Raw genomic sequence first — 10,750 nt, 5'->3', positions numbered from 1 at the left:
TTTCACACAAGGATAACAGAATCAAATTTTATACTAAGTTTAATGATAAAACTTTTTTTTTTACTTGGTGTACTTGGAAAGGATTTTAAAAGCTAGAGAGTGATGAGATCTGATTTGTGATCTAAAAGATGACCCTGCTGTTGCCGTGAGTTGGTTCCAAGGGCAGTAGTAGAAGTTGGTAGACCAGTAACAAAACTTTGGCCAAGCGAGAGGTGTGATGGCTTGGGGAAGGTCTTTGGTGATATCATTGGAGAGGAGTGGGTGCTTCCGTGATGAATTTGGAAAGTGGATCCAGCCGAACTTGTTAAATGATGTAGGGAATGACAGAACAAAAGGAATCAAAATAGTACCTGGGTTTTTGACTTAAGCAGCCGTGTGGATGTGGAACAGTTTGCTGGTGTGGAAAAGACCAATGGAGAAGGGAGGCTGATTTGGGGAGCGATTTCATGAGTTTTGTGTCAGCCTGAGTAATTTCAGATAGCTTTTAAATATCTAAGGATAGGTTCAAATAAGCCATAGGTTATGTAAGCCTGGAGTCCTGGGGATGAGACAAGCCTGGCAATAATGACTTGGAAGTCATCAGCATGAGATAGTAAGTAGTTAAAGCTGTATAATATTAAGAGGCAGATAATATGCTAGGCTTTCATGGACAACTAAGAATATGCAAAAATGAGAGAAAGTGACCAGAAAATTCACCTAGTCTCTCAGAGCTCCACTCTTCCGTTCATGTTTATGAAGCTGGGTGCACTCTGTCATGTCAAAGGATATTTCAGTTTTAGAACTATCTTTTAGTAAGTTCAGCGTTCTGTATGACTGTCTTCTGGAGGGATGGGGAAGTTGGAACAGATGAAATATTGCTGTCTGAGTGTGTAGCAATCTCTAGTCAGGTCAAAGACACTTTTAAAGTTGTTCTTAATTTCAAAAGGCTCCTCTTGGCAAGAACTCTATGATGCAAAGAGACAAACTACATCTTAAATATATGCCTTGGCTTAACAAAACCTTGCCAGTGTAAAGATTAGTGGTGGTTTAATTTATGACTTAGCTATTAAAGAATGTTGCTTCAAATTATATTGCAGTAAAACCTCTATTATTAAGCAACTTGGGTGGATCACACCATCACCTTTTTTTCTCCTTCCTTCTTTCTTTGCAGTCATGTTTTCTGTAATGAACAAGATATTTTATAATCTGAAAAGAATCAACCAGAATTATTTTTTAATGAAAGATGACCACTTTGCAAACAGTGTAATTCTCTGATGGGCATTTTGTATTTGGATAAACTAATGCTATAACTCGGAAATAATATGAAGCCTTCTTGCCTATAGCCGAGTTATTATAATGACATAGTTTCTTTCAAACAAGATTTCCATTTTGCTGTTTTATCCCTGCCTTTAACAAATGTTTCTGTGCTCTCTCCATGTGCCAGGCCTCGTCAAAGCACCATAGGTACAGATTTTGTGCCTAAATTTGGATATGCTGCTTGGGAAATAGATGTCTTGCTGAGCAAGGCCACATCTGCAGAAGTAAAATGAGCTATTTTTTTTTAATTGAAAAATTCTTGGAGAAGTGTGTAATCTAATCACGATGTAAAATGTCATATTTAAATTATAAAATATAGGGTAACAGAAAACAGTTTGTGTTGTACCAGGAGAAAGTATGTGATGGTCACTTGACTCTGTCATATCAAGTACCTGGGCCTTTTTTAAAAAAAAATGTGATTGATTGATTGACTTTTGGCTGTGCTGGGTCTTCGTGGCTGTGCATGGGCTTTCTCCAGTTGTGGTGAGTGGGTGCTGCTCTCTGATTACAGTGCGAGGGCCTCTCATTGTGGCGGCTTCACTTGTTGTGGAGCCCGGGCTCTAGGCCCAAAGACTTCAGTAGCTGTGACATGTGGGCTCAGTTGCCCCATGGCATGTGGGAATCTTCTTGGACTAGGGATTGAACCGGTGTCCCTTGCATTGCAGGGCGAATTCTCAACCACTGGACCACCACCAGGGAAGCCCCTCAAGTACCTGGGCCTTTGAGGGTTAGATCACATGGTTTATTAAATTCATCTCTCATTTGTCCACCAAGTCAATGAAGTATGTTTCTTTTAACTGAAGTAGGAAAAGGAATGTTTACAGAAGATAATATATTATTAAGAAGCAAAGTAAATTATAGAATAATTATTGTTTGAGTAAATTTTCACAGTATATGTTTACATATGTTTATATAAGGAAAGTGTGGAAGGATACATATCAGACTGTTAACTGTTCTATTTAGGAGAAGGGGAAGGAAAGGCTTGTTTTACTTTTCATATTTCTGTGTTGTGTGAATTGTTGCAGTGAGCATGTGTTATTTTTTATAATTCACATGACTGAAGCAAAATCAGTAAATGGAGAAGTCCTGCTTTCCTGTTAAATAGGGTTCAACTTTTTCATGTCTGAAAAGGCAGCTTTTTGTTGTGTTTTCTTATTAAAGTTAAATTTTTCTAAAATGGAAGAGTTTTAAAAATATTAACAATAAACCCACTCAAAAAAACAACTGATAAGAGCCAGCATTATGGCAGCTTAAGATAACCTCAGCTTCCTCCAAAAACAAACTTTTAGAAGTAAGCGTTATGGTAAACATACTTTTGAGAGAGCTGTCAATCTGTCGGGTCTGTTAGGGAATTCCTTAGGGGCTGGAAGAAGGGAGACTGCCCAGTGGTACTCACTCCACAGCTCCAGTAGAGACAGGATGTGCGTGTGAAGGCAGAAGACTAGGCCCTTTGACCTTTAGCAAATGGACGAATTAGGAAAAAATTCACACGCTGACACCAAGTGGTGCCTGGAGGTTTATCTCTTACCTGTGAAGTGAAGTGTTAGTCGCACAGTTGTGTCCAACTTTTTGTGACCCCTATGGATTGTAGCCTGCCAGCCTGCTCTGTCCATGGAATTTTCCAGGCAAGAATACTGGAGTGGGTAGCCATTCCTTCTCCAAAGTTTCTTCCTGACACAGGGATGAACCTGCATCTCCTACATGGGCAGGCGTATTCTTTACCGTCTGAACCACCAGGGAAGCCCATCCTTTATCTATCTCTTGGTTAAAAAAAAAAATCTCCCAGGGTCCAACCTTCAAAAGGAGTTAGTAGTGTTAAAGCTTAATAGTACCTCAAGGTCACACGAATGCCCCAAAGATGTGAAATTGATGACACAAGATGACCCTGGGATAGTGATATACCTGGGACTCTCAGACACCATTCATGTCCTTTCCCTGGATTTCCTGGATGTGTGTGTGTGAATGTGGAGGGGGTAGCAGTGTCTCTCATAGTCTGCAGTGGGGAAGATGTGTGAACTTTGCTGATTTCCTAAAGGGTACTGATGTCACCTGGGACAAACTACTTACCTTCATTGAGCCTAAATTTCTTCAGTATTAAAATTAGACTCATGTCAATTTAATAGCTTTGGTTGAGAATTCAAGGGGGTTACACATGCCTGGATTCAATAACTGCTTAGATCACTTTCCATCAAGCATATTATTAAAAATGAATCAATAGAAGCTACTTATTATATCGATTTTCTCTTTACTTTCACTTTTAGTCTCATAAAACATCTCTCTGTTCCATGCCCTGTAAATTATCATGTATTTTGGGTTCATTAGGCTTAAATGGGCCTCTGTTTGCTAGCCTGAGAAACTTAACCGTCGTTATTTGCTTACTTGTTTAAGAAAATGTGTTTAGTGTTGTAAACATCTGCCTTACTGAGAAACTTTCATAGCACAATCCATTTTGTAAATGAAATATTGTCTTTGTAGTCTGTGCCTAGCACTGCACCTTGGGATGAGTAAGTGCAGTTAATTATTTGTTGTCAAATGATTTAAAACCTTCTTCCCGTTAGCACTGTGACTCTCGACAGAGCTCAGTCCTTGCAGAATGCACCTTGCAAAACAAATGACTTAGCATACCTTACCCTCTTTCTGCACACAAACGTTAAGGAATATTGGTCATATTGGTCAGATTCCTTACAATTGTTAGTTGTTCAAGTATGCAGCAATACCTGAGCAGTGGTTTCAGTTGGTTCATAATCATTAAAGAGCAGAAAAGTCATGAAAGATATGAAGGAAATTTTGTATTAGAAAAGAGTTATGAAGTCTAATGTCATGGAAGAAATGTGTGACTTGATCTTAGAACAGATTGGTTGAGGGTACAGAGAAGAACAAGGTACAGTTTCTGCCTTTTGAGAGCTCAGGATTTAGACACATCTTTATGCCTGTTATCTGATAAGAGATATGCACAAGACATGATGAATTTGGGATTAGATGGGATGGGGGTTTCTGGCAGAAGATCAAAAAAATGGTGGGAAAAAAAATGGAGGAGATTTTAGCTGGGAAAAGACTGGATGCTGAGTCTAGTAAGAAGGCCTCAGGTGCTGAGCTGAGAAATTTGGACTGGTGCTGGGGTGGGGGGTTGCTGGCAGTGATTGAAGCATTTTTAAAACAGTGACGTGTATTGCTGCAAAAAGTCACAAAGACAACATTTCTTCTGTCCTTAAACGATCAGGGACAAAAGAATAATATCAGGAGCCTTTTGATACCCAGTCAGTATAATTAGAATTTCAAGAGCCAAAATACTGCTCTTCCCATAGACTTTGAATCCCCAGGTGAACTTTCTAAGCAGCCTGTAAAAAAGACCTGGTGGCCCCTATCTCCTTGAGCAGAGTGGTCCCTCCAGAAGACACCAGTGTAACATAATGGGGTGTGTGTGTGTGTGTGTGTGTGTGTGTGACCTAGTTGTGTCCTGCTCTTTTTGACCCCATGAACTGTAGCCCACCAGGCTTCTCTGTCCTTGGGATTCTCCAGGCAAGAATACTAGAGTGGGGTCACCATTTCCTTCTCCAAATGTAATGGTGTGGGTTGTGCTTTTCACCACAAATATGAAGACACGTAAGTGGTCCTGCCCCTCAGGAACTTTCTTTGGGTCTGCCTGTCACTCCTCAGCCTGCAGATGTCTGGAGTGAGTGCTTTCAGCCGCCACAGTGTTCCCATTTGTTTTCCTAAGGATGTTGTTTTTTCAAAGTTGTGAGGGAAGAACACGGTGCTGGTGATAAACAGGGTGGGGGTCGTGCTGGTAGGAGAAGGCGGCAGAGAACTGTGGTATGAGGGAAACTGAAACATTTTGAGACAGTTCGGTGGCAAGCGTGATCAGGAATCAGGTCCAGGCGGGTCATCGGTAGACAGGAGCGTGGCATGAAGTGAAGTAGCCCATGCAGAGTGGGGGGCACCGGAGGGGCAGCTGCTGGAGACCAGCTCGCTGGTGGGTGCTGTGCTTTGTCGCACAGTCATGTCCGACTCTTTGCAACCCCATGTATTTTAGCCCGCCAGGTTCCTCTGTCCGTGGGGATTCTCCAGGCAAGAATACTGGAGTGTGTTGCCATGCCCTCCTCCAGGGGATCTTCCCAACCCAGGGATTGAACCCGGGTCTCCCTCATTGCAGGCAGATTCTTTACCATCTGAGCCACCAGGGAGGTCCCTTGTTCACTGGCACCGGTTTCTACCTGTTGCAGTTGTGTCACGATGAAGGCTTGGTCTCTGTAGTTGGCTCAGGAAGTAACCCATACTGCCCACCTCTGAGGATTTTGTCTGGCTAGAAAGAGAATTTTTACATGAAAATGCTTTGTTAATTATAACGTATCATGTGAACATATAGAGAAAGTATTAGTGAAGGCCTAGTGATGACCTATGACAATCACTCTTTCATTTCCTTTCCAAACCAACCTCCTTAGCATATTGTGCTTTATTATTGCTGGATAATCAATGTTAAGTGAAAATGGCTCAGTTGTGTCTGACTTTTTGCGACCCCATAGGCTATACAGTCCATGAAATTCTCCAGGCCAGAATACTGGAATGGGTAGCCTTTCCCTTCTCCAGGGGATCTTCCCAACCCAGGGATCAAACCCAGGTCTCCTGCATTGCGGGCAGAATCTTTACCAGCTGAGTTACGAAGGAAGCCCAAGAATACTGGAGTGGGTAACCTATCCCTTCTGCCGGGAGTCTTCCCAACCCAGGAATCAAACCAAGGTCTCCTGCACTGCAGGGGATTCTTTACCAGCTGAATCTCAAGGGAAGCCCAAGTACAAAGCATAATCTGCGCCTCCTGGGAATCTTGCATGATAACCACTACACCAGCGGTGTGGCTAAATCAATTAAACTATTTTCCAAAGCCATTGTCATGAATATAAGATCTTACCTAAAACCTCTGCTTCAGTGAATTAAGGTAAATATTAAAAATAAATTCCTCTGAATTAGCCACTATCTGCTTGGTTATTCATATAATTCGTCCATCATAAACAGTATTTGAAGTAAAGTTCATATTTATGGCTAATTTGACTTATGAGTAAATCATTTTCGTGTGTTTTTAATACATTTGGGCAAGTTCAGTACAATTTTCCAACTACATTTTCTTAAAGATTTTTTTAAACTATTGTTTGCTTTTTTTATTCAGCTAAAACCTGAACTCAGTTTAATGAATTCTGTAAATCATTGGGCTAATAGAGAAGATTCTCTAGTTTATTGTAATTAAGCTGGGTTGCCTCTAGTTTATGTTCAGCAAAGGTCATCTCAGTGTAGTATACAATAGTCTTTGAAGAGCCATCTGGAGTGGAGGGTTTTGCAGGACTCATCTGAGTTTCTGGCCCCCTCCCAGCTCTGCCATCTGTAGGGTCACGATCACTCTGCTTTGCTCATTGTGAGCTTTTCATTTAATGTCATTCTATCCCCTCCAGTCTGTGCATGCGTGAGCATCTCAGAGAGAGCATCTTTTTTTATTTTATTCTCTACTTAGTAGCAGCATATCTAGACTATTCAAATCTTTTTTCCAAGTAAGTTTGATTTCTTAGGTATTTAGAGAGCCTACAGAGTTAAGATATTCCTTATTATTGAAAATTAGTCATTAATCCCTTATCACTATGTAACTTACCAGTTAAAGAAATTAGTTATGGAACTTTTGGGTCTTAGATGCTCGGGCTATCAGGTAGAATTCAAAAGAGTTAAAAACCAATTTATCTTAATGCATTTGTGCTGAATGAGAGAATCTCTGTAGGGGTAGATACATGTATATATCTACATGTATATATGTGTGTGTGTGTATATATATATATATATATGTATTTCTACAAATGTATTTTCGCTTTGGCATGATTCTTTGTTTATATTGGGTTGGCCAAAAAGTTTGTTCGAGATTTCCCATAACATCATATGAAAAACTTGAATGAACATTTTGGCCAATCCAATACACATCCACATACAAAATATATTACAAAGTGATCTCTTTAGAGAATAATTTGAAAGGAATCCCTATCTGGCCCTTTACAGAAAGTTTACCAGCCTCAGGTTTCCCTGATAACTCAGTTGGTAAAGAATCTGCCTGCAATGCAGGAGACCCTAGTTCGATTCCTGGGTCGGGAAGATCCCCTGGAGAAGGGATAAGCTACCCACTCCAGTATTCTTGGGCTTCTCTTGTGGTTCAGCTGGTAAAGAATCCGCCTGCAATGTGGGAGACCTGGGTTTGATCCCTGGGTTGGGAGGATCCCCTGGAAAAGGGAACGGCTACCCACTCCAGTATTCTGGCCTGGAGAATTCCATGAAATGTACCATCCATGGGGTCGCAAAGAGTTGGACATGACTGAGTGGCTTCCACTTTCTTCAGTTCAGTTCAGTTCAGTCGCTCAGTCGTGTCTGACTCTCCGTGACCCCATGAATCACAGCACACCAGGCCTCCCTGTCCATCACCAACTCCCGGACTTCACTCAAACTCATGTCCACAGAGTCGGTGATGCCATCCATCCATCTCATTCTCGGTCGTCCCCTTCTCCTCCCACCCCCAACCTTTCCCAGCATCAGAGTCTTTTCCAGTGAGTCAACTCGTCGCATGAGGTGGTCAAAGTATTGGAGTTTCAGCTTTAGCATCAGTCCTTCCAATGAACACCCAGGATCGATCTCCCTTAGAATGGACTGGTTGGATCTCCTTGCAGTATAAGGGACTCTCAAGAGTCTTCTCCAACACCACAGTTCAAAAGCATCAATTCTTCGGCGATCAGCTTTCTTCACAGTCCAACTCTCACATCCATACATGACCTCTACTGGAAAATGGGAGCTCATCTTATTTCCCCAGTCACTAAATTATTCATTGACTTTTTGTGGGTGTCAGCTCTGCCTCCATTATTATAATCCCATGACAGTCAATCTCTTACACTGCATGAGTGAATCTGAATGGAAAGGTACACTATCGGTTGAAAAGTATTACTGTGAGCAGACTATGCAGATGGCGATGTAGCACAAAACACAGGTACCCAAGCCCCCAGCCTTGTCAGAGTGCAGAGAGCCTTGGCCTGGGAGCTCCAGTGCTCTCTTTGTCACTTGCTACTTGTATGAGCATCTAAGCAAATTTTATCATCTTTGTATTGCTTTTTCTTCACTTTAAAATACGGATTGGATTGGCTTGGATTGGTTTGAAAGTGTGTAGTCACTCAGTCATGTCTGATTTCTTATGACCCCATGGACTGTAGCCCACCAGGCTCCTCTGTCCATGGAATTCTCCACACAAGAATACTGGAGGGGGTAGACATTCCCTTCTCCAAGGGATCTCCCCAACCCAGGGATTGAACCCGGGTCTCCTGCATTGCAGGCAGATTCTTTACTGTCTGAGCCACCAGGGAAGCCCTGGATTGGTTTGTTGGATGACCTCCGGAAGCTCTTACTCTGTGACATTTGAATAAGCCTGTAACTGTCTTTGTTTCCACAGGGTGTTACCTACTGTGGAGAGAGTTCGGCGAGCAGTCTTACCATGGCCAACGTGCCCTGGCACGAGGAGGTGGTGCGCTTTGTCTGTGAGTTGGTGGGTCTGATCCCCGACTATGAAGTCGCTTGTGAACACGAGCATTCCAACTGTCTTCTGATAGCTCACAAGAAGGTAAGAACAGCTCAGGTGTGCGTTCTTCCATCACCCTTGTCCTTCTTGCCCTCTTCTTCTCTTTTCTCTTTATTTTCCCCCTCACCTTATTACGGTGAAATTCTACTTGTTTGCCACCTTTCCTATAATGAACTTTAAGAAACCCTGAATTCTGGTTGTTGGACTCATAAACCCTCTTTTCTGTGTGAGATTGCTTCATTTTCAGCCCTCACTCAGGTACTTGAAGTGCCTTCTGGCTTGTAATTGGCACACTCTGAGAAACAAAACAAAACACCCTTGTAATAACCTCTAGTCCTTTACCCAGAATGACAAGGGAAAGCTAAAATAGTAAACAACCCTCATATGACAGTTTTTGACTGTCAGAAGAAATATTGAGGTGTTTATCAAATTTTAGATCACTTTGAATCCTGGCCTCCGCTGAAATGTTTCTGGGATTTTAGTTTTTCTTTTTCCTCTTTAGTGTTTTTAGTACACAGAAAAAGTACCTAAATTTAATGTATTTTTAAAGTAAATAGTGCCTAGCAAAGGAAAAATTCAGTTTTTAGTAGAGGTAGGCTCTTAAAAAGAAAAAAATACCCAATCAGAAGTCCAGTGTTAGAGTAGCAATCACACTGATATGCCCTTACTGAAATATTTATACAGAAATAATATAGTGTCTTGGGTTTGATTCAAAATGGTATTAGGTGAGAAGTGGGTGTATTGATGGGCTGAGGACTTTTGAGGCTAACTGATGGATACACAGAGACTCATTTTACTTCTCTGCTTAGTTTTCTGTTTGTACTCTTCTTTTTTTAAAAAAGTGGACATGGTTGAACCTTGAAAACATTATTCTAGATGCAAAATGGACACAAAAGGCCACATGATATATGATTGTGTTTATATGAAATGTCCAGACAGATCATTCCTTAGCGTCAGAACGTGGTTTAATGGTTGATGGGGGCTGGGGGAAGAGCAGGTCGGAAAGTGACTGCTAATAGGTATGGGATTTCTTTTTGGGTGATGAAAATGCTCTGGAATTACATAGTGGTGTTGGTTGTACAACTTTGTGGCTGTACGAAAACCCACCAAATTGTATACTTTAAAAGTTTAATTTTATGGTTTGTGAATTATATCACAGTAAGGATAAATTAATACCAAAAAGGTAATAAAGAATGGGCTTACCTTTTTTTATAAAAATTTTTTTTATGCAAGTCAAGTCAGGCTTCATTAATTCAAACATGAGTCTCACCTTTTCCTCCCCACAACCTAAGTGGCTTCCAGAACAGCTTCATAGGTTAATGATATTTAATAATATTAGAAGTGCTCAATTAAAATGTCACTTGATCTAGGCTCAAACAAACAGGAGGTTAAAAGGCCCTCATGTCTTATTCTCAGTGAGTTATATATATCTGACTTAATGATCTGTCAAACTTAAATATTTAGACAGAAGAATGTGTTCTGGGAGCATCAGGGAACAAAGAAATAAAAGCTGCCTAGTATTTGAAATGTTCATTAAAGTAGTTGCAAAGACAGTTAACTTACAAAGTAAATCTTAAAAAAGTTAAAGCCAAAAAAAACAATTTTATTTTCTAGCTTTTTAATTCCTGTTTATTTTTCAGGTAAGATAGTACCTTTAAAAAAATTACTTTAGTGCCCTAGAAATAGTCCTGACAATGGTGGCAAAGTTCTGTCTCCCTCCCTTAAGTCTGGTCTTCACAACATAGCCAAAGAAGGCTTTGTAAAACGTAGATCTCTTGCTGCCTTTGATTGACCTCCCATTGCTTTTAGTATGAAAATCAAAATCCTGTAATGTGGCCCCCAGCATCCTGTGTGATCAGTCTCTGCCTG

At 40.9% G+C, this 10,750-nt stretch overlaps 1 protein-coding gene across 1 annotated transcript in view; it reads left to right on the top strand.

The window, feature by feature from the left end:
• The window catches only part of LOC129545594 (S-adenosyl-L-methionine-dependent tRNA 4-demethylwyosine synthase TYW1), a 154,500-nt gene that overhangs the window by 124,926 nt on the left and 18,824 nt on the right, over positions 1-10,750 (top strand). The window contains exon 15 of the mRNA XM_055409981.2: positions 8,756-8,923. Within this exon, the coding sequence (XP_055265956.2) occupies positions 8,756-8,923 (168 nt within the window). The remainder of the gene's footprint in view (positions 1-8,755; positions 8,924-10,750) is intronic.

This window comes from Moschus berezovskii, chromosome 27, assembly GCF_049115385.1.
Source record: "Moschus berezovskii isolate FMDL1 chromosome 27, NW_MosBer_1.0, whole genome shotgun sequence".
Classification (NCBI taxonomy): Eukaryota; Metazoa; Chordata; class Mammalia; order Artiodactyla; family Moschidae; genus Moschus; species Moschus berezovskii.
This window is presented reverse-complemented; position numbering and strand designations above follow the sequence as displayed.